This window comes from Orbicella faveolata, unplaced genomic scaffold (genome assembly GCF_042242905.1).
Source record: "Orbicella faveolata isolate gen_17 unplaced genomic scaffold, um_ofav_v1 contig_27, whole genome shotgun sequence".
Classification (NCBI taxonomy): Eukaryota; Metazoa; Cnidaria; class Anthozoa; order Scleractinia; family Merulinidae; genus Orbicella; species Orbicella faveolata.
The window spans coordinates 4471306-4495684 of record NW_028301555.1 but is presented as its reverse complement, the minus strand read 5'-3'; the positions used below and the strand labels follow the sequence as shown (position 1 = coordinate 4495684).

Below are 24379 nucleotides of genomic sequence, written 5' to 3'. Positions count from 1 at the left end.
TCCGAGTCGGAGTTTTTATCTCCAGTATGAACTGGGCCATTATAAAAAAAAAAAAAAAACTGAAAAGCACCTCATTTTTAACAATTGTCGCGTTTATTTCTATTTATTAGTCTGTACATCAAAACAATTTAAATATAATAATTTTGTTACAAAACACATTAATTTCAAGAAAAACACGTTAACATAACTTATATACATTCAGCTGAAACAAAATCTTTGTAGTTTACGAGCTTTGCCGAGGCTTCGTTCGGTGTCTCCATCCATTGTCTCCCGACTATCTTTTTTTTCTTGAAACGTTTGTTTTCCTCCAAATACTTTCTTAGCTCCTTCTTCGTGTTAGCTTTTTCGTATTTACCGTATCTTTATAATCGACCCGTTTTTCTCTATTTGGTGAACGCGAGAGCGATACTCAGTCGCGCGAGAAATTGCTATCTTCAAGTTAAAAACTCGGTGCGATTATCTTAACTTCAATGTCTGCAGTACCATGTTTATGTGATGGAAAGAAATACAAGCGCAGTTAACTGCGCACAAAATTTCATCAGTCATTAATAAATAACCGAAATTCATAAATAGACCCGTGTTTCATACAATGTTTGACAAAGTCAACTTGAAAATTCCCTTTGAGCACGCAGATTTTGTATCCCTAGATTGGAAACATTCACCGGTGTTGGTACCAGGCTCTCTCGGATTCCAAAGCGAGCGTTCCTGGGGCTGAACAGGCTGGCGTGATGTGATGTATGAGGTCTTAGTTTGTTTAGTTCCGACTTCTGGGCAGGAATTCTCGGTGATGTTGCTGGCGATGTATTTTCATTGACTACAGAGGTCAATTTTTCTGCTGTGGACATTTCATCTCTAGTTCCCGGGGCGCTCATTGGTCGCTTTGTGCGAATGCTCAGTTCTGAGGTTTGAATATTATCCGGGCTTTCGTCTCGGAGTGCTGTTAGACTGACGTCACATCTTGTTCGAGCAAGAATAACGGCCTGGTAAGGACAAGGAAAAAAAGGGAATCACAAGAATATTGATGAACAGCAAACTTTAAGCTGTTCGTTAAGTTGGCGCCATTTTCCAAAGTGACTTTGAAGTCCCCTCCCTATCAAGGGGATGACAGTTTACCACAGTTTCCCCCACCCCACCCCGCAGCATCCTAACAATACACCACCCAAGAACACAGCGCAATGATTCCGGTCATGCTTAAAACCCGAATTCCTCGATCCAGAGTCCAACGCACGTTCGATTAGATTAGGCACAGTTCCCCTACATAACATATGATTATATTCAAAGAAAAAAAAATGACTTAAGGCGAGCTGATAAGGGCAGCATCTTCCCTGCAACATGTCGCACACAAATACTGCATGACAAGTTCAGAAGCGTCCTTGTGTGTATGGCCACCGTTTCGTAAGATGCAGCAATACGTTGAAGCAAACTTGGAAAACACTGAGACACTTGGAAATACACAAAAACGCGTTGCAAGATAGCAACGCAATTTGTTGCAAGGAAAATGTTGCCGGTATCAACGGGTCTTAACGAACACCAATTACTTACCTGCATTGTGCTCTTGGCCGTGCGAATAAAACTTTCCTGTTGTAAGAAAAAAAAAAAATTTAATGATTCTCAGTTAAACAACAGGTCTGAGGGTTTGATGGTCTGATCGCTATCTGTGGAGCTACAAAAGTAAATTAGTGCTAAATTGAATCATTACGGCATTTCATTATCATCGACTTGTTGAAAATAATAATAATAATAGTTGAAATGACGTCATATAATGACTACATCAGCTGTAGGTTGAGACGTTAACAGAAAACTTACTTGTTCTATATCTTGTTCCGTCTTCAGTTTGAAAAACTGTTCACATTTCTTGATGTAGTGACGCCTGAAGTGAAAGCGTATAAAGCACATTTAACAACGTTTAAACCCATTATGTTCGTAATTCAACACTGGAAATACTTCGGGAAATACTTGTCCCACAGGATATTGTGAGGGTAGGGGTGGGGTGCATTTTGGGAGGGAGTTGTAGCCAAGCTAGTTTCCGTCACGAAATCTTTACCGATCAACTTTTGGTTTAGTTTGTCGGACTTGCACATTCATATCATATCAAATTACAGTACGTATCAGTCTGTTACTATTGTCTTATAACTTCCTTTTAGTTGTCTTGTTTCCTTTCCACGCTTCGCAGCCAACAAAAGAACAACCAAAGATTCAAGGTGATTTTTGACTGAGCAAGCAATCAACATGGCGACATATATAGCAAAACATTTTTATTGGCTCTGACAAACTGCGAACGCCTGAAATTTCAGCCTTCCAGAATTAGTTTCGACTGTTCATTCGCCTTTATTAAGTTCACGATGTTAACAATCTTGGTGTTTCCCTTGCCCAGCGACTCAGCCTAACAGTTTCTTTTTTTCATCGAATAAGCACAGTACAGCGAGTTGTAGCGTACATTTTCCGTTTGAAAAGGAAGAGTTCGCACGAAGGTTTATGAGCTGTACATGCAGGCAGTTTCTTTTCTTTCCGGCCAAAGAGACGGTCTAAAACAGACTTTCCAACAATTTATCATAAAAGCCCATCTTCTTCGCTGATTCTTGACTTACCTTAAGTCTGTATTGTCCGACATCAGGCCTTGCATTCGCATAGAATACCTATTGTCCACCTCCTCCACCTAAACGACAAACATTTCATAATATTCAATCTGCGATGCTATTCTTGTACCAAAAGAGGCTTGGTTCCAAACAGCTCTTGTACTGAAATATCCATTTTTTTTTTTTCGGTTTCAGTTTGACAAAATTGGTCACATTGAGAAAATCTTGCACTGTACGTAACATGGCCAGACATTCTGAGCGAGTAATGTTTCGGGTAGAATAGGGTAGAGGGTTTAGGCTAGGGTTAGGTAGGGTGGGGCGGGGTAGTGCGGGGTAGGGGAGGATGCTACTTGTAGAATGCAAGAAGAAAGAGTAGAACGTCACCTTACGAAAACTACAACACAAAATCTAAAAAAAAAAAATTCTTATAGTACAGACCTTTTCTGCAAAGTGTTCTTCAAAAGCAGCTAATTTGACTGCCTGTCAGAGAGAAACAACGTACATGTAAGGTTAATGCTGCACTCTTACACGATTTTGGGAACATAGCATACATTAAAAGAGCAATAGACTTCACTGTTAATTCTTGTTTACAGGTACATTGTATACTGTACTTGAAAAATGAATACCTTGTCTTCTAGTTCCATCTGTGTCTTTCGCAGAATTTCTGATTTGGTTTTAAGTTTCTCTTCAAGTTCTTGTTTTTTCTGCTTTAAAGTCTGAGAGAAAAATCGTAAAGAACATCATCAGTTGACTGCTAGAGACTTTAAAAATCGCAACCGGAAAGTTTTTTTTCTTTTCAATCAGATGCAAAGCCAAAAACACTCCTGATCGATTTAGTTTATGCAATCTTTCCTCCTCCCGCTCCCAGTTTTGAATGGAGTTTTAACTGTTTCCTATAGACAATGGTGATTGGTCGTTTGAAATTGGTTCACGCGACTTTTCCCGCGCTTAGCCGCGCTACCGCTTACAATTTTACATTACGAGTTCTGATTGGCTTGCAATGCAAGTTTCAGGCGTACTGCTTGGCCCTTTGAAATTGATCCACACGAATTTTCGCGTGCTTTTAACCAGGTTACATGTTTCTGCCTCCACTTCATGATACGCTGCCTAAACTCCTTGAAAAGGTGGTTTTAGTTTTGCGAGACAACAAACTGCTAAGTTCGGCTTCTTTTTTTCCAGCCATTGACACAACCATCTAACACACTAAGACCGTTCAAAAAAAACAGCAGTCGAAATAAGTGCATTTACTCATGCATTCTAAATTAATCCTGTGTAAAGATGCAGGTTTCAAAAAGATAAGAAAGGGTACCTTTGGATCTAATAGGAACTACTTTACCGCATGTGAGCTGTTGATAATTTTTAAACTACTTAACGTTTTTGTACCTGCATCTCCAGTAGGGCGGACTTGAGTTGCTCGGAATCTTGCACACACTCAGCAAACTTTTCCATCAGATGCTGAAATAAACGCAGAAAGAGATATCACTATACAGAATTCTCTGTGCTTTAGGCAAACTTCGTAAACGTAATATTTTTCCCCAGGGACGGTGATTTAGATTACCTTTCTTGTAGCCTTAGTAATAATAATTTAACGAAAATACTTACATCGACTTCTTTCTTGTGATCTTCAACCAAAACCTGAATTTGTCTTTGGAACTCTTTGTTCATGCCGTCTATTTCCTTGTTTTTCTCGTGAAGCATTTCTCTTCCTGTCATAAACACGAATAACTTGTTAAACCAAACAATTTCGACGTGCCTTGGCTTTTTGCAGCAGAAAAACAAGACTCACAGGTGACGAAAAGACAATTAGCAGACTAAAGGTAGCCTCAGTCTTATTAAGCTCAAGTGTGGACCAACGATAAATCGCCCAGATCAACTACGAATACGTTTAGATCACAGAAAACAACTAAACGGTGGTTTTATTTCGTAGAATGATACTAACCTAATGGCATTTACCCTGATCAAGAACTGAAGAAGTCTAACGGAAATAAATGTGATGACATAGACAAACTTGAAAATGCGAGAGCAAATTTAAACGAAAAGTTACACTTTGGACGGAGAAACCTGTAAATCTATAGCAAAAAATTAATCTTAACAAAGGCGAAAGGAGGGTGAATCAGCCGAAGAGATTTTGAGGTTGATAAACTCACGCTGTTTGGATAATTCATCTTCTGTACGTCTCTCATGTTCGTCTCGCAGCTCTTTCTGTAAAAGACAATGATATTCATTTGCGCCGTTATATAATTGCCGTCCTAGAGATACTACTGTGGCACGCACCTTTTGTTTTTGGACAAATATGACTTATAACAGATAGTTCCGTCCTTTCGATCCACTCGAGTAGTTTGGCACGTGGCAATCTCAGTTCCTCGTCTTAATCGTCCAAACTGATTCAAAATGGGAGCAGGTTGAAACGATTTGTCCGCTAAGGAGTCTGTTCTGAATGGACCATTTTCGTACCCTCGGTATTAGGCTGGAACTAACGTGCAAGTGAGGCTAACGGGGGAAGTCTTTTCAATGACATTGATGGGCCACTTCCGAATTGCTCTTACCTCTGTTTCAAAACGAGTCTCGGTGTCCAACCTTTCATATTGAAATGAAGTTTCTTGCACGTTCATTTTTCTGCAAATTAAACTCATTTCAATGATTGTGCATCAGGACTCGTTTTGAAACAGAGGTAAAAAGCAACTCGGAAATGGCTTATCTCTTTTTAATCAGTGTTTCTGCCAGAGCACGCCATTGCGGGAATCCCGCGTTACAATCAGAGATGGTCCCCAGAAAAACGATAAAAGGGCCAATTTGACCCTTTCCATTTACAAGACTGCAGGCTTAACACAGGCATAATATTTTAAAAGTCATCCAGGGCTCGAAATTGTGATCGATACGGTCGCCAATGCAACTAACATTTGATACTTGGCGACCAAAAATTCTGGTTTAGTCGCCATAATACGGCATAATGGAGACTACATTTCTATGTGTTGACGATCTATAACGGTTATTTGTCACACATTATGACCTTCTAGAAAATCATCTTGAAAGATCTTTGCCTCTAAAACATTCAACATAAGAAAAGTCAATCTGTGCTTTTGCTTTGCTGCATTGATGCTCTCATATAGGAAAACTTCGAAATGGTTGACCGTGTTTGAAATCGCCCTATAATGCATTGCAAACCCTTGATCATTGACTACGTCATGTTTGCCTAAGGATTGTTCTCTTGTAATGCACGGATCCTTCATACTAGTATCTGTTTCAAAAGAAATTTTGTTAAGTAGAGACACTTCAAAAAGCACTTACTATCATAGATCCTAATAAACTGCTTTATTTTCCTTGGTACCCTGATGCATTTTTTAATTCTGTAGCTTTCAATTTATTGGCCCCTTTCCTAAAAAATTGGCCCCTAAAAAAGATCTTCAGGGGCCACTTGGCCCTCAAGTAAAAGTTTCTGGCTGAAACACTGAAATTTATGATATTTCCCCGCCTGAGCCTCCATTGCAAGCTAGTTCCAATCCAATACCGAGAATACGAAAATGGTCTTTTAATTAATATACGCACTAACTGGTGGAATCATGGCGAGAGGACTAAACTTAGTTCAACATTCTACAATACTTTCTTTAGACACGTCACGTCTAAGAGCTGTACAAGCTCGTTCAAAATACGTACGTGTATTCTCAAAAGATTTAAGTGATTTACAAGGTTATAAAATCTAAAACTTTAAAAACTTTCTATCATCTGGACCACAACAATTAACTATTAATTAAACGTCAGCACTAAGAATAAAATATATACAGTGAAATTTAAAATCCTAACAAAATAACGGTGGAATAAAATGAGCAAAAAATTAAAGGTGTAATGTCCTTAGTTTACTCCTAAAATGGACAACATTGATGGCCTGTTTCACATTTGAAGGCAGTTACCTCTCTTCTCTGCCATTTGTAATCCATTTCAGTGGCCACAGTCTCCTACAAAAAGCAGTTGGCGTAAATGTGAACAACAAAATTTAAGAACCTATCTAATGCTATAGTATGTTTAACATTTCACACATTTTTGAACGCGAACTACTGTACTATGATAGCCTTGTGCTCGGTGCAACGTAATTTTAAATCGCGTTAAGACAAGACAGTACAGTTTCTATCACAAAATGGCTGCAGAATTTTGCCCATTGTCAGTCATTGATGAAACAGGGGGCGGATTCAGGATTTTTCTTAGGAGGGTTGCACCACTAAGGAATGGCTTAACTGACTGGTGAGGTAGACAAATATTAAAAGCGAATGCGAAGAAGGCGGCTTCATCTCGGGGGAGGGGGGGGGGTGCGCGCACCCCTGCACCCTCCCCACTAAATCCGCCCCTGTCAGTGAAAGGGTCGGGGGTAGAGCATGGAATCTATTTCGTCTAGACACTGGCTACAGGTTTGCTACAAAATAACAGTTTATATGTCAAGCTATTCTTTGCCGACGAGCTTCCGTGAAGATTTTTAATTATTTAGTAAGTCAACATAGGCGCACGGAAATTGACAATAGTCCGATATCTGTATACCAAGATCCAAAAATGTATTATAAATTCTATTTCTTGCCTTGTAAGCCTGAAACGCGCCTTGAAGACATTCCATTTCTCCCTGAAGACCGGCTGTCGAGGTGAAGAGTTTAAATACTTTTATTAACCTTATGCAAAGACTAAAATATGTGGAAAAGTGCTCTTTCAGTCCTAGAGACAATTAAGTCATCTACGTACAATTGAATTAAAGGTCAGAGTAAGAGTATTTTAGTATAAATCTACTAGCGTTCTATCACGATTGCCGTTCTCTTATTGGCTACGTTACTCACTATCTACTCTGTGGTAGATAGTGAGTAACCTAGCAGTGTGCGCCTGTTAACAAAATGGCGGCCGCTTATTTGCGTTTCGGAAGTGCCTCTGAAGAGGATTTAGATAACGTGTTGAACGAGTGGTGGATTTATACTAAAGCAATTACAGATGTCGATTATTCTCTCTTAATATTTCTATGCGTGCCGGATAGTTGACACGGGCTGCGCCCTCGTCAATTATCACGCGATAGAAATCTCGAACTCATAATCTAATAGTGAACTATTGAGTCTAAAAACTTAAATGATCTGCATAACAAACTCATACAGTCAATTTTCAAGAAGTGGCTATTGATTGAGCACCTTTCTCTACTTCAGCAGTTCTTTTCTCTTCACGTATCTGTCGATGTTAAGGAAGCAATTTGGTTAACATTACTTTTTTCAACTAATATACATGTATCTAGAAGACATGTAAGTTCTACTTCTAAATTTCAAACGATTTGGATGAAAGTTTCGTAGTTCGCATGCAATATGTAGATGTCATCTTGTACCATTATGTTCCAAACATCTTGAAACGAAAATTCTTAATTGCACTGCATTCCTGGAAAGTACGTCTTGATCATATGGTCAAGGTGTAAAATTTAAACACTCAAATCTTTCCGTATCCTTACACTGTTTAAAAAGCCAATTGATCAAAGGGTTAAAATAAATTACGAACTTAAGGCCCCCTTTTTCACCTTGAAAACAAATTTAATGTTTTCCGTCCACACTACGCCGCAGAAATTTGAAAACGCAGCTTTATTTCTATGGTTAGGCTTACCGTCCACAATAATCCGTCACAAGAAACGAGCTTTTCGAAAACGCTCTTCAAACCGGAGGAATTTGAAAACGCCGGCTTTGCGTTTTAGTGAGGACGGAAACATTTTGAAAACGGAGAGTTTCAAAAACGATGACGTTGCAATAGTCATTATATTTCCCTGACCGAGATTTCCTCCAACACAAATCCAAAATGACCGGTGATTGGTGCGTTTTCAAAATTTCTCCGGCGGAGTGTGGATGAGGCCTTAAGCTTGCCATAACAAAGCGTTTGAGCAATTCAATGATAATTTGAAAAAAGGCAGTTACCTGCGTATAAATTTCAATTCCTGGACCACCTTATTTTGGACTGGAAGCTTGTAAGCATTAACCTGAAGAATGGGACCCCTCTCCCACAAACAAACTTGTTTATTGTATTTTAAGTCGAAATAGATATAAAAAAAAATCACAAGTTACAAAGAAAAATAACACGCATTACAGTGAGCGTCACCTTCTGTTCAAATGAGTTCTTTAACTTCTCTGATTCTTCATCGTGGTCGTTCTCTATTGATCTGTTCACAACACGAAAAAAAATTAGCTTAACTCGTGAATATGAAATTCGGGGGATGTTTAAGATATTGTCGCAATTTTAAACTATTCGATTATTGTAGCAGTTACATATAAAGCAGCTACGTCACGGTTTGCGCATATTGAAAAGTTTAGCCTAAATTTTTCAAATGCAAGTTCTTCGTTTGTAATCCACGTTAATCTTCTCCATCCTTAACCATCCTTGTTCCTTTAGTGTATATTATTATCTCTTTAGTGTTTTTCTATCTTAGTAAACTACTTTTTTTCAGGTTTCCTTCAATTAAAAGGTACTTTTACGCATATTATACCGCGAGTAAACTTCTACACGCACTCTTCTCATTTTAGATTTGCTTTGTGTTATATTTGCAACTTTCAAACGTTATTGTGAACCTTGCACGTAGCAAACCTACACTGTACAGAACGATGAGGTATGCTTGAATTAGACAAAGTCAGCGTATTTACGGTGAAACTACTGATCAAATCATCAGTTATCTTACTTAATATGCTCTCTGTGTTCATCGTGAATCTGTTCAATATGGTGACGGTGGTTCTCCTCGGTCTATTAAAACAGTAATTAAAATAATCATCAAGGCTTAATTGGCCAGTAAAATAAAACTAAAACATTAAATTATGTATTGGAGCTTTCTGAGTAGTTGTTCAATTGTACTAAGACAAATGTACAGTACTGGTACTGCACAAACCTTAATACAAAACTCTTATCAACCAAGTACATATTATACCAAAAGACTGTCAGCGCTCCAAGTTTTTCCAGTATGGACACATTGAAGGCAAAGAGCTCCATAAAGTAAACACCATTGGAAGGCATTAATGTTCATCAAATACAGTCTTTGCAAGCTGGGTTAATAAGAGATTTATTTCATGACTTCATGAGTTAAAAAGTGTTCCACAAACTTTGCTGCGTATAATACTTAAAAATATTTGTCTAACAACAAAGTGTAGTTCCGATAGGCTGAGTTAAGGTATTTCATCCCCCTGAAATGTCTTAGTCATGTAGTAAAACATCACATTAATTAATGCTTTTATTTCACCTTTCTGAGGTTCATCTTGTGGTTTAACCTTTCTTCTTCACAAATCAGTGTCAAGTCATCAATCTGCTGACGAAGTTGTTGAATAACAATGTCCCTGTGTGATGTGCAAATAGAGTAATAGTTAAAAAATATTACGCACGTCTTTTAGGAAACTAACAGAAGAGCACAAGACTTTTAAACATTAAAAACAATCTTCAGGTAGATGTATATGAAATCTTATATGTAGTTGGATCCCGCTATTTTGAACGTGGTTATTTCAAATTCTTTGTTATTTCAAACCTTAAAACCATTTCCCTTGGATTTCCCCTTCAGTCATTTACTATCGGATATTTCGAACTCCTGCTATTAAGAACTATTTTTCATTTCCCCTAAGAGTTTGAAATATCAGAGTTCAATTGTTTTAAAAGGAAAAAAATCAGTTTTGGGCACAAAGGCACATTGGGTTTTGTTCCAAAAAGAAGTGTTGGATTTTTAAGCAATTGGCATTGGATTCTTCTGATGTGACAAATTAAAATATACCAATATCATCCTCCGGCTAGGACTATAAATTTCTCCAACCTTTTATAGCAGTCTGATAAAAATGCTGGGGATAGGCATAAGATATGAGTTATAAATTCAACCCAAGAAAGATAAAAATTGCCCTTGTCAAGCGTTTTCTTGCTAAGCAATGGAAACAAAAGTTATTAATAAGTGCTAGCACTGTTAAGCTACAGAGTAGTTAAGATAATTACATTTTTAGTAGTCTAAACTGATTGAAAGAAAAATCTATTTACAAACAGCTTACTTTTCGTCGGGAGGCTGCGATCTAGAAAACAAGATGAAAAGCAAAATAAAGAAATATCAATAGAATAGTGAATAAAAAATTACTATTCCCCCCCCCCCCCCCAAAAAAAAAAATTAATGACTAAATAAAAAATTAATAACTTGACGACCAATTTTGTAGTTTTGTTACGATTGTGTGCATACCTAAGCTTTATTCAGCCACCAATTCAGATAAAAGAAAAAGCATTAATACTACTCTGAAATGAATTTGCAATATTTTTCTTATTCATTATTGGCCCATTGTTTATTATTTCACGTTAAAATTGTTTACACAAAATAAATTTTAAAACATACATGTGACAGCTTGCATCATGTTGCTCGTTACTCAGATGTTGTAGACAATTCAAAACTATTACATGTAGTTGATCAACTTAATCAATAACAGGGGGAAAGGGCAGGGCTGTCATTTAGTTTTGAGTCACCTGTAGCCTTGTTCTCCACACCTGCAGCAAACGTGTTACTTTGTGGGTGAATTCTATCACTAACAGGCAGTTTCACCTGTAGCATCAAGGGAAAATCAAGCATACTCAGCCGTAACAGGTGTTATGGGTTATGACAGCTCTGAGGGGGGAGTCATAACATTTCAAGTTACCATTTTATTATTATCTACTAACTTAATATGTTTATTTATTCATATATTTGTTTACAAGTCTTACTTTATTTATTTATGTATTTATTTATTTATTTATTTATTTATTTTAACTTAACATTTACTAATTTATTTTACAATGACCTGGACAGATGAGGCATGTAGCACTGCATCAGGGGATTAATTTCAACTTCCTCCTTATTCTTTGCTTTCTTTAATATCTTTGAGTATCTACTAGTAGACACATGAATTTTACTGTTTGTTTTTTTTAACTTTTCTAATTGACTGACATTCAAAATTACCTGATTCTTGATTACTGAATGTTTAGAAAATCAAGAATGGCATTTCAAGGCTTGAGTGTTAACTATATAGAGTTTGGATGACACTCCAAAATTTTTTTGAGATTTTGAGAAATTTTGATCCTTACATACAAGACATGTGCATTATGTTAATGTTATATGGGGTAATCTAGAATTAAAAGACAGTAATTATATGTGTTACAGTACTTAGATTAAATACGTTCTATACAATAGAGATATAAAGCTTGTATTAATTGATATTTTCATTTAGTAAGCAGATTCTTTGAAACACATTTTAAGATAAAAACCAGTGATATAAAATGGCATTTCGATCTCTCAGAGATCATTTTTAAATTATTAAATAAACTGAATAATAAAAATGTTTCTGTTATTATGAGTAAAATTAAGACTTGACAATTTGAACCTCTTAGGTACATAATTATTTCGTTTATAAGTTAATAAGGAAATTTATTATATTAGGAATTAATTGTTGTCTCATATGAAACTATTATTTTTTGTAGCATATTTGTAGTTCATATACACATGTATCACTTTCTCACTTTTTTTGGTACTTACTTTTTTCTTGTCTTTGCCTGCAAAAAAAAAGAAACAACAAATCAACAACAAATGCCAAAACAATGGCAAATTTATTAAAATAAGTAGTAATCTTTAATGAGGATACCAATATCACAGTAGAGTGGTTTACAGAAGGGTCCTCAAAAAATTAGCTACTAGAGATAACCTGCATGTGTACAACAGTTAGTGAATGCTACATGTACTGTACATAAAAGTAATTAAATTATTGCATTTGAAAAGTCAACTGACCTTTGTGGTACCTTCCTTGAAAAAGGTGTCTGTTATTGTTACATTTATCTTCTCTTTACTTCTTGATAACACATACCCAGGTGCTAATGTTATTGTCATGTTATCCTGTTGGGAAAATATCAAAAAGTTCTCTGCCATCAAATTACAGAGTACAGTGCCATAACAAAAGTGGTTTAAAACAATTATCACACTGCAAATCTCAGCTGTCTGACATGAACCTGTACACATGTGCATGCAGTCAGCTACCTGTTAAGTGGCAGCCGCGGACAGCTGTTCCACCTTTATTAGGACTCATTAGAATGGTGTGCATGAAGCACCAGGTAGTGATTATGAGACCTGAAAGCCACAATGTTTATTGCCATTTATTTAAGAGGACAACCTCAAAAATTGCTTTAATCCCAGCCTATACAGAACACATTGAGGTAACTGTACTGCAGTCCCTGTAGTTAGAACTGAGATGCATGTACTGAAAGTACATAGTATATAGAGTGTAATTACTTTGCTGTGAAAGAGGGTTTAATGCTTGAAATGTCATCTTCACAAACTTGCTACAGCAGTTAATTACCTTTATCAACTCCAAGGTGCTGCTGACATAGCCCGAAACTGAAAAGTTTCTTTAAAAACTACATCAGTCTACATAATGTAGTAGCTAATTGTTCATTGTTAGTAAAAATATGGTTCATTTTTACAGCTCAATTCTTCGCCTTTATGCCTGCAAATATATACATGTAATTATGTGACTGTGATTCCCTTCTGATTCATGCATGTATACATCAAATTTGTTCAAACTGAAATTCTTTTACTTGAAACCATGTTTAATTACTACATGATTTCAAATTTATTTTTATTATTTATAGTTTGTTCAATATATTTACATCACTGGAGGGTTCTTCTAGTGATTTCCTGTGTTTTGCACTGTAAACTTGTCTCCATCTGGAACACCTAACAATAAAAACACAACAAACTAAAACAATTGCATGGAAAACCAGTCACTAAAGGTCTTGAAATCACTTTCAGAGTCTCTCTTGGAGGAGGAGGAAAGATGCTGGGAATAAGGTTGAATTTAAAACCTTCATTAATTAATACAGTTTAAAGGTTTACAATGTAAAGCACCAGATGCAATATACATGACTATGATACATTATGTATAGATATTTATTTCAATGGCACTTTGACTTTTTTTTAAGTACTGTACATGTAGTTCAATAATAAAATCAACAAACCTTGCATTTGGGAATTCATTGAAGCTGACATTCAATCTGCAGGGTGTTGATCTAAAAATTAATAGGAAGAATCAAATTATTACATGAACTATGCATTTCCCATTTATCTTGAATCCTTGCACTATTGGGAAAAATTACTGCATTTACTTTGTAGCTTAATCATGATAGTGCACACTGCCTCGCAAAGTCATGAAATTTAAGAGCTAACTGTAGTTGTGAGTCTACCTACTCAGAGCAGAACTTCTTAGCCCTTCTTTAATCTAATAGCCTCTGAGGCCCTGGTGCTGGGAAAATGTTTCTTTGGAGACACATTATTTGATTGGCCCTACAGACACTTGGACATCAAATTGCATGCTGGACAGGTATGGTTCCAGAAAATATCCATCAGCTGATCTGTAACAAAACCTGTTTCGACTGGAATTCTTACAAACCTTAATCACTCACATTGAGGAGATTTTAACAACTGAATGTATTAAAGCCAGAAGTTTTGTAATTTGCATGTTTTGTTATGAAAGACGAAACTGAAAATTCTCGTTGTAGGCCACCTTAAAAACTTTGTCATGACCTGAAGGTGGTACATGACTTGTACATGTACTAGAGACTTAGCAGTAAAAATTGGTCAAAATTTTCAATGATCTTACAGGAATCTACATGTGGCCAATAAAATAATGTCTCTCCAGAGCCACCTTTCTTTCATGCCAATTACATGTACAGTATGTAAATTCATAAACAATTACAGTGCTGGGGTATATCTTGGGGGGGGGGGGGGTTGGGGATTCAGTGGAACCCCCTACTGTAAGTGAAAAATATATATATTAGACATCATAACACGCTGAGTTGGCCTCAGTATGCTGGGAATTCATTTCCAAGGACCTCAGTATTAAAAATTTTATGGGGGCGGATGCCTTGTACCCCCTGTAGGGGACGTCTTCTGCGGCCCATATCTTGTACCCCCTTCCCTAAAATCCTGTCCCCACAGCAGAGAACGAGGCATTCGATACTTGAGATTCCCACTTTAAAAAACACTAGTGCATTTTTAAATGTAATTATTATTAATTTATCAACTAACAATGGTGGTAAACTTCTTTTTTGACTGTTTGGGGTTTCGCTGGTTCTTCTACAACAATAATATAAGGAACAACCCATAGTAAGGAAACCCATGCTTAAATTAGCATTCTTTCATTAATTGTTCAACAACTCGTGCTAACAATAAGCTTAATATATAAGCTTATCGAGAGTATTTATAAAGCTTTTACCATATGCATTCTTCTGACTGATTTGTGCTAACATCAAAACTCGTTTAAACAAACTCCTTCCAGAGGCATTGATTATTATGGCAACGGAACGGCAGTTCAACAAACATTCAAACTTTTAAGGTCAACAACGCTTAATTTCGTTAACAAGTTCGGTCCACGATATGTTTAACACTTACTTTGGCCTCCTGTTCTCGGTCGATGGGTGGGTCTGTTTGTCTCTCGACTCTCTTGGCGTAGCTGTTTGCGCTCTACGTTGCAACTCTTCGCTTCCAACTTGGCCGATCACCCAAGCCGGCCTCTTGTACGGCGGCCTCGTGCCACTAATGCAGATCGTTTCCAAAAGCGCATCGCTCATGTTGGAGTTAAAGTGGGATCAACGATATCTTAGCCATATGTGTGGGTGAAAGTGACTCAAATAAAAGATTACAATCGCTGCCGTTGATTCTTTCCGCGAGTTGCAAATCTGAAATCAAACATCGGTAATTCACTGTCTTCCAGTCACGCAAATGAACGCTTTACCACTACGAAAATGCTCTGGATAAGAGTGCAAGCCTTCGAGCTGTCGTGGTTTCATCCGTCATTTCAAGGCCGTACTTCTTTGTGAGGTAGAACTCAAAATTTCGCAGAAATCCCGATGGAACGATGACACTTTTACTCTCGCATTCCCTCGGACTCGAAATCACAACACAAACTGAGCAAAAAGTTAACTTGTCAGCGGACTAATTTGACAAAGCTGTAACCATGGGAACAGTAAAGTCAAAACAGCGACGCATAATTACGTACATCGTGCACGCATAATTTATTTTCCGCGCATGTTTATCTTATTTTATTAATTGGTGCCTTTTTGAATTTTAAATTATTTTTTAGAATGAAAATTAGCGATATGAAAAGTGAACGACGTTTCGATGACTCCATGTCATCATTATCAAGTTCGAAACACATGATAGAATTGAATAAATATAAATATTAAAAATGGTTATATACTTGAAGACAAGCAATAGACTGCAAGGCTGATACTACGTGAAAAACGTTTCGAGACACCAGCATGACAAGAACTGTGTAGCGAAGATATGTAACGCCAGCCCAAAAGCCAACGCACATAAATTGCAAAATGACCCGTGCACTATATCAAGTTCCGTACTTTGAACTCACTTGCGCCCCGAAACATGCGTTGCCACATCACGTGTTTCGGGGCGCAAGGATCTTGTAGATCCTACGTTGGCAGCGTTTATCGTATGCGGGCCCTTGCAGTTTCTGGTTTCTTATATACTTGGCTGTAACAGTTTACGTGGTCTCACTGAACGATTTCAGGGGCTACATTTTCACAGTGAGTGAAAAGTAAGACGAAAATTTTACAGTTGCTTTCACAGCCTCGCATTAATCTTTGGCGCGCTGTCTGCATGTGTAGTTTACTTTTAGATTAATGGAAAAAACTTGTGCGGTACACCGATCATGCAGTCCCTTTTTCGTGAATATTTGTATAATACAGGAGACCTCCCCACCCCGGCCCTCATTCTGTTTCAGCCTTCTGCCTGGCCGTGGGAGATCTGGGTTCCAACGATATGTAATAGTCGAGAGGAAGCACATTTAGCCCTATTCGATCCCCTGATGAATGTTAGTTTGGTCGAACCGAAATATTAAGTAAAATTAAAGTGCATAATGGTAGTCGAGTTTTGACTTCACGTGAGCTGACATAGAAAACGTCCAAGTACTAGTTAGTGAGCTATGACGCTTCTGCAGGGCAATGAAGCCCGGCTCAAGCTAAGTGAGCAGCGTTGAGAATTACAATCTAGGCTTCTGCTGGTTCTAAAGGTGGCTTTAGCACGAAACTTTATGTTACTTAGTTAAAAGGAAAACGCAAAGGACCAAAAGTGCATAGTGATGGTTTATTGATACAAATTGTAAGTTATCCCTGTTAAAAGGCAAGGAACATGTAACAACACGATCGAAAAAGAATAGCAAACACTTCGCGCTCTGCTTGAAGTTGGAGAAGTCGTTAGAAGTTCCAGTATCGGTGTATCAGTCGTAATGTTATAGTAATCTATAAACAAAAGGAGAAAAAGAACGCGGATTAAATATATCTCGAGACGCTTCCCACTCCATTTGTCTGGAAAATCAGTTTTTCTGGTGGGAAACCGAGTGGAACGGGTCTTTCCTGTGAAAGTTTTTGGTATTCCTCTTTTCTCGTTTTTACTGGAAGATCGGCAAATCACATGGTGCTAGTCACGTCTTTTACACTCCCTTATAAAATCTTCATACTGATTTGTGTTGTTTCGAAAGAAAAGACAGTACACCCACCAAATGAACGTAACTGGAACAGCTGTGCTACCAGCGGAAAACTGATTGTCGCAAATATACCCTGAGTTGGAGAAAATTGATTTTAAATCCAATCATCACTATTAGAAATGAAGGGTGTTTTAGTACAACTGACCTTGCTTGGACAAAACAAGCAAACTTCTTGTGACTGTTGTTACCGCTGGTCCTGTTTTGACAGTGAACGTGTAATCGCCTGAGTCTGATTCCTTCAGATCTTTTATAACAAGAGCAGTGAACCAATCTTCCTGCTTGTTTAGAGTCGTGTACAGTATAACACGCCCGTATCGTGAAGGGGTCAGCGGCTTCCCACTTTTCTTCCAGCCCATGTCTTCACGCTAAAAGTGTGATGTAACACGAGGCATGAGAAAAATCACTCCACGTGACAGTACATTAAATTTCTTTTATAAAGTTAACAGATGTATGTATGTCTGTGTAGCGAGCTAAACGCAACGAGGGAAACAGAACACGACGCAAAAACATCAACTACCATCAATTGCAGAGGAGCGCGCGTTAAGAAATTTGACATTTACTCAAACTCAGAAACGCAAATTGAAGCAATGCACATATCATACACATACAGCAACTGAGCCCGAAAAAATGTCTGTAAAAAAATGTGATCATTTCGATCTGGTTTATCATAAAACACCGAAAGGAATAATAAACTGGCAAACCAGAGCGTACGAAGTTGTCAACCTTTCCTTTTCCTGGGCCAGATTGTTCGATTCGAATCCTAACCCAGGATTAAAAAAGTAACCGAAGTAGTTATTTTTGTTGTATAAAAGTGTTTTTTCACTGGTTATGTTTCGTGTAGTTTAAGTTTATTACACTTACATTACACTCCTTTATAAGCTCTTATATCTATGTTGTGTCGTATAAATACTCTGTTTTCAAACCTTACTGATAATACAAACCAAAAACCTCACCGAAAAGTTACAAATATGAAATCATAATTTTCGCTAATCCTGGGTTAGCTGAATCTGGCTTTGAACAACCCGCTTAAAGGAAAGGAAAGCCATATTTTTTTTTCCATATTGTTTAGAGTACTTTGGATTTTTTTTTAATCCCGCGGCAATCCTCACCAGTTAGAAAATCAAAGGCAAAAGCTTCCTTAGTACGCTGGACAAAAAATTAAAACAAACAAAGTAACACAAATAATTTTGTGATTTTCTTAAACTTTACTAAATTCCCCACGTGGAAACTTGTTTTTATATGGTTCACGCAAAAAAGGCTTGCGTTACATGCACCTTGTCCAAATTTGGTAACTGAGTTCAAAAAAGTTTGCAAAATCCGTGATTTCTGAGAAAGAAGATTTAACAGTTGGAGTATTGTTTTGCGAAGAAACTCTTTACGTGCTGGTGGATTTTTTTTTTGTCAAGATTTTGACTAGAAAGCATGAGAAAGACTTACAACTTATTTGGCTACTGAAATACGAAACTGTCTCCAGAAACTGATCTTCTTGGAAGTCTTTAAACTTAGGGTTCTTGCCACTAAATCGGTCTACCGCCTGTTTTGAAGATGGCCGCCTTTAGCTCGCGCTTCGTACAAGCCACAATTGTACAAGATACTGCTCTGTTAAAGCGCTGTCGGCGAAGAACCCCAGGCAATGTTATTTGTGCTTTTAGGAACGTTTCCGGACCTGTTTCTGGGCTCATCTACCATTGGCTTGGCATTGGCTTGTCCTATCTATATTATAAATAGTGATGTCACAGAATAAAAAGGTAAAACACCAACCCCACTCCTACAAGAATTCTTTTGTTGGCTGCACTGGACTGGAAATCTACGAGACGGTTTACGGACAAACTAGCGGATTCGTTGCAGCTGGATTACTAGTAACCATCTCAAAAAAACTACTCTACTTCGTTACTCGAAAATCCAACTCAAAATCCTAACTCGAAAATCCAACTTGAAATCCTAACTCGAAAGTTAGTTTGTCTCCGCAAATTTAGATACGCTATAACGCAAGTATTCCTTGCGTGAGCTATATGAAAATAACTTTCCATGTGTGGAATTAAATAAGGTTTAAGACAATTAAAAAGTTATTTGCATCGCTTTGCTTGTTTTAATTTTTTGTCGTAAAAAGTCGATCCAGAACAGTGTTGTCCAGCGTACTATAATCTCGACAGTCAGCTGAGAATGGCTGTATTGTAAAACTGACCTGTGGTTTGGGTTGACCACCCTTGACTGTAACGTTCATTTTTATTTCATTTTCACCCTCGGTTACTCTCTTGTACACAGCATGTGGCTCAGCTATTAACCTTGGCCTAACTACAAGATAAAATCACAATAACGCATAGACTTAATTTATTCAAAACACCGACGCATTCAAAAGATTTCGTATAAAGAGAGGATAAAAGTTGGCCTATAAAACTCAACCCCAGCGACCAGTCGGTTGAAAGAGACCATGCAGAGACTTTGAAATGATACTAGTTTTATGGTGTCGACACTCAGGCACTCGAGCCCCCGCGTTTAAGTCCTCTGGAGTTTCTCTCACTCTACCCGGATCCATTAAGTACGTTGTTATGCTAACAATTTAAGAGCGGTTTTTAAATGTGTGTGGAAAACCGAAAAAGAAAAAGAAAATGAATCGCTCCAGTCAGTCAAATCTCAAAGAACGCAGACAACCTAATGAACCAATTAAAACGCTAACCAAATACATGCAGTCGGCACAAAGGGCGGGAAAAAGTGTATGAGTGAGTAGCCATTGGTTTTCGTTTACTTGTGATTGGATGAGAAAGTGGCGCGAGCTTTCTATGTCAATCACAAAGCGTAGTAATGCACAACCGAAGTAGATGGGGATGCTTTCGACGTTCAAGAGAAAACCTCTCCACTGTGTTATCGTAATACTTACTTATAACTCGGACTTCCACTTTCTTCTCAAATTGACAATACTTTCCTCTTGCCACAATCCTGTATGTCCCAGCGGTGTTAAAATTAATCCGCGCCAATTTAAGCTTCTTTCTGAATGAAGAGGAGCCATACTTTTCCCCTAGCAGCAAACAACGAAAATAAAGAAAAAATATGAAAACCGAAAAAAAAAAATTGTTTTATCCCAAGCGGATACTATGTGCTGTTATCAAACCCATGGCCAGACAAAAGTCTTTGTTGGACGATTTTAATATAAAAGTCTGCACGTATAGGTGTGGATATGACTTTATTTACCTGGGAATGCGAATCCATCGGTCGTCCTGTCAATAAGAGTACCATTGTGATACCAATCAACCGTTACAAGTGTCTTATCATTTTCGATTTTGACTTCCAGCAAGTCGCTTACATCCTTGGCTGCCAAATGAGGAGAGGGCGTCACCCAGGTGATGAAAGGCACGTCTGAAAGTTAGTAACACGCGCTTGGTAAGTGTATGTACATAGCGGTCTGTTTTAATTATATTATAATAGGTAAACATAGGTAGTGACAAACATTTTCATACAAAGAAAGGAATACTTTGTTAACTTTTAATACCGGGTTAGCGTTAACCGAACCTTTGACCGACTTTCGGACAACTCGGCTCAGGTGTTAGAACAAAATAATATTTCACCTTCAGTGACCACCATTCGTGTCGCTCCTCTGGCGAGCCCGAACGGATTTCGGACATCTGCCTCGTACAACTCTCCTGTTTGCTCTGGAAGAGGGTTAGCCACCGTCAAAGTAGCAGAGTTCTTGACTTTCAGTGTTCGATGCCGCTTGCCCTTTCGAGTCCGTACGTGATACCAATTGACACTCCAGGGGCTTGGGTACCGGAAGCTGCTCTCCGGCATTTCTACATTCATTTTAAGAGGTGTTTTCATGCATGCACCAAATGTTTCCGGAAGTGAAATGCGAGGTTCGTCTATAACAGGAAATAGACGATTCAGGTTGAATACAGTGGCGTTCAAAAGAAACACTGTAATTGGTATTCACATTTACTCCATCATCGTCTTCGTCTTCGTCTTCGTCTCGTCTTCGTCTTCGTCTTCGTCTCGTCTTCGTCTTCGTCTTCGTCTCGTCTTCGTCCTCGTGTCGCCTTCGTCTTCGTCTTCGAATTGTCTTCGTCTTCGTCTCGTCTTCGTCTTCGTCTCGTCTTCGTCTTCGTCTCGTCTTCGTCTTCGTCTCGTCTTCGTCTTCGTCTCGTCTTCGTCTTCGTCTCGTCTTCGTCTTCGTCTCGTCTTCGTCTTCGTCGTCTTGGTCATCGTCATCTTCATCGTCATCGTCGTCGTCTTCTTTATCGTCATCATCATCAATTTCACCTCTCTTAGCTAATTTAGCTCTCAAGATTCGCCATCGGCGTGCAAAGTTGTCAGACTTTTCATGAAGGAGTGCTCAAAGCTCAAAACAACATAAAGGTGCTGAGAGCACTCTTGATGAAAAAAACATTGCCAAGGTACCAACGATTTAGAACGATTTTCTTGTATATGACACTTGTATGCCTTGAAATTGATAAATTGAATCAGCCAAAGTGAAGAAAAAAAAAATGATCAGAAAAGTCGGCTAGTTTTCTTTAACATACATGTCGTAGATTGTTCAGTGTTTTACATCAGCAACAGCAAAAAAAAAACGTCTTTCAACAAATAACTAGCGATGACAATGTAGCAGACGAACAACTATAAAAACGTATATTTACTTCTGGTAGGGACGGTATATTATTAAAAACCACATTATGTACTTGTCTAGGAACTTATTAGAAAGGGCGGTGGCCCTTGAATAGTTTTGGGTGGAAATTTATAACGCACTTACAGTGTCTATGAAAAAAAAGTTGCATGTGGACTCTTCTTTTTTCTCACCTTCGTGTCGCAGCTCGATAATAGCTGCGTTTCCAACCGATCTTACACGATTATACACCTCGACTTTGTATGTACCAAGATCAGCGGCTGTCACCCTCTCAATATCTAACACGTGACTTCCGGCGAAATAGTTACCGAAGTAGGCCTTGTCATATGCGCGATATCTGCCTCTCGCTCGGCTTCGCGAGTAATTAAAATAGTCGTTGTCTCTTTCAGGCTTCATCGTGAACAGCACTGATGTTTGCCGCTCAGGATCGGTTACGTCATACTTGAATATTTCTATCCATTTTTTGCTTTTTTGATCAAACTTGGACCACTTGATTTCGTACTTTTCAAATTTCCCTGGGGGGAAAAATAGGAGATAAAAACTACATCCGTAAGGCTGACATGTGTCAACAATGGCAGGTAATTTGATTCTTAGAACATTCTTTAAATGTTGAAACGATACTACGCTATCACTTCTCACAGCACTTCCATGCGGTTCCGGGTAGCATGTGTTTTTAATTGCTGAGGCGGTGGATGAAGCAGTAATATGTAACCTTTCAAACATAAGCTTCTGAGCAATATTTTCATGCGTGTCATTATGGTACTGTTTATTATGCTGTATAGGGTGGTTCTAACTGTTTAATCCGTGGATAAAACCCTAGTGTGTAACCATTCAAATGAAAGCTATTGCGTAGTACTTTCATGTGGTACTACTTATTATGCTGAAAAAGGTAGTTTTAACTTTTTGGTCTGGATTAAACCTTGGTGTGTACATGTGACCATTCAAATGAAAGGTATTAAGCAGTACTTTCATGTTTTACTGTTCGCTATGCTTTCTCAAGGTGGTTCTAACATAATCAAGTTACGATGGTTCTAATGTTGTAGTCTGTGGATGAAACCCTAGTGTGTGACCATTCAAATGTAAGCTACTGAGCAGTACTTTCATGTGCGAGAAATTTTCTGGAAGATGTCATTGCTTTTGTGAATAGTTTTTACGACGTTCAAGTCAATTATTGACGTCGCCGTCCTTTGCGAAAATACCCATCTTCTGAGTCCCTGTCCATAAATATGGAAAATAACTCGGCAAGGGTCGAAAATTGGATTTCGCTCATATTTTTATAACAGATAGGCTAGGGCATGGCAAAAACTACTGGGTAGTTTTTTTGGCAAAATATCCTTTTAATTTAAAGAAATACGCAAATTACCAAGTTCAGTTAAAATCGTCATCAAACTTGTTTTTAACAGTTTGCTAGAGGATAGCTGGGATTGCGGCGGACGTGCCCCAAGCAGCCGCGAGCGATGATAGGCGCCTGTATTTGCAGGCTACTTTTTCTGTAAAGAATCAGGACATTTTAAATGATGATGCATTGCATTTTAAGCTCGCAAGATCTGTCTTGAAGATCGCATCATTTGAATTCGCAAACCTTAAACAAAGGATAGTTCATCTTGTCGCTTATATTTATATGCTTACAAGTAATGAAGAAATATCTAAAATTGAGAAAACATACCTTTAAAAACATCTGCAAGTTTCTCTAGTCCCTGACGGACCATTGTTCGACAAACGCCTCGTCTTTCCCGATGAACTCATCCATGGCACTTTCCAAAACACGTGTGTCGAATGCCCGGGGTAGGCAAAAGCCCAGCTTCCGGGCCGCGATAAAATTGCGGATGCCCCGCCCCCGGGACTGACAACGTGAGCAAATGCCCCGCGGTTGCCCGGGGGGGGGGGGGGGTGGGCACTGCTGGAATTGACTGATGCATAAAAATAATCGATTTTCACCATGTGCGAAACCTTCAAATGGATTAAGCTTCTGGTGGTTGAATCGCAGAAGGATGATCTACAGATTCCTGTAACAATTTGTTTGGGCAAATAATTGTGAGCGACGCGAGAGCTTTTCAAAGTACGTCAAAAATGCAAATATTTGACCTTCCGTCGTCAAATTTCAATTTACGGGTTAGACATATATTTTAGCATGCGCCACATGACGACCTATATTAAGTTGAAATAGACACAGAGCTGATAATTTCGAAATGTTCTAACCTTATTTGCTGTAAAAGGCAGGTCCAAACGCCGATTTGACGTGTTTCTCTCACCATTCGTTGCACATAAAGCGGAAGTTTGCTTTTGTCAGGGGCACCCAACGAGCGTTTTCTCTCTAATGCTGTTAGATGCTGTTTTAGGCTATCTGGAGTACTTTTAAAGCTCTGTAGGTTAATTTTAGGTTGCACTAAAAAAATTTTATCTGTTCGGATATTCTAGGGGAACTTGAGTATTCTCGAATTTATTAGGGCTTTTTTGTCCATTTCCCGAAAACCTTAGGTCTTATCGCCTTTCCGAAAATGATAGCTGACCTTTTTTCGGTACTCAAAACGACATTTTCAACAGTCCGAAAACAACAGGCATTAAATTTCTCATGTCACGAAAGTTCGAGGTGCCAATTCTCTCAAGAAAATCAGAGGGGATTAAAGGCCTTCCGAACAGATAATTTACCGAAACGATCCGTTGGGTGC

At 38.2% G+C, this 24379-nt stretch overlaps 3 protein-coding genes across 5 annotated transcripts in view; 1 reads left to right on the top strand and 2 right to left on the bottom strand.

Moving 5' to 3' along the window:
- LOC110042619 (uncharacterized) overlaps positions 1–24379 on the top strand; it is an 89674-nt gene that overhangs the window by 12066 nt on the left and 53229 nt on the right. For both annotated transcript variants that reach the window (XR_016209296.1, XR_016209295.1), the window contains exon 16: positions 20388–20476. The gene's annotated coding sequence lies outside the window, so the exon portion shown is untranslated. The remainder of the gene's footprint in view (positions 1–20387; positions 20477–24379) is intronic.
- LOC110042631 (flagellum-associated coiled-coil domain-containing protein 1-like) lies at positions 75–15509 on the bottom strand. 2 transcript variants are annotated; one of them, XM_089296498.1, is made up of 22 exons: positions 14989–15509; positions 13557–13607; positions 13209–13275; positions 12334–12438; positions 12085–12101; positions 11354–11443; positions 10583–10603; positions 9799–9892; positions 9247–9308; positions 8673–8733; positions 7730–7766; positions 7141–7193; positions 6485–6529; positions 4724–4778; positions 4179–4282; positions 3960–4031; positions 3203–3292; positions 3015–3056; positions 2589–2656; positions 1807–1870; positions 1543–1578; positions 75–980 (listed from the first exon to the last, which is right to left on the bottom strand). In XM_089296498.1, the coding sequence occupies exons 1-22, from the start codon at positions 15165–15167 to the stop codon at positions 603–605; spliced, it is 1791 nt and encodes a 596-aa protein (XP_089152624.1). In that variant the 5' UTR covers positions 15168–15509; the 3' UTR covers positions 75–602. The 2 variants fall into 2 exon arrangements, with proteins under 2 accessions (XP_089152624.1, XP_089152623.1); XM_089296497.1 differs by lacking the exon at positions 11354–11443.
- The window catches only part of LOC110042639 (uncharacterized), a 38453-nt gene continuing 30758 nt past the window's right edge, over positions 16685–24379 (bottom strand). The window contains exons 21-27 of the mRNA XM_089296513.1: positions 21884–22225; positions 20662–20952; positions 20288–20452; positions 19977–20114; positions 19284–19393; positions 17244–17463; positions 16685–16853 (exon numbers count right to left, since the gene is read on the bottom strand). Coding sequence (XP_089152639.1) covers positions 16699–16853; positions 17244–17463; positions 19284–19393; positions 19977–20114; positions 20288–20452; positions 20662–20952; positions 21884–22225 — 1421 coding nt within the window. The 3' untranslated portion in view covers positions 16685–16698. The remainder of the gene's footprint in view (positions 16854–17243; positions 17464–19283; positions 19394–19976; positions 20115–20287; positions 20453–20661; positions 20953–21883; positions 22226–24379) is intronic.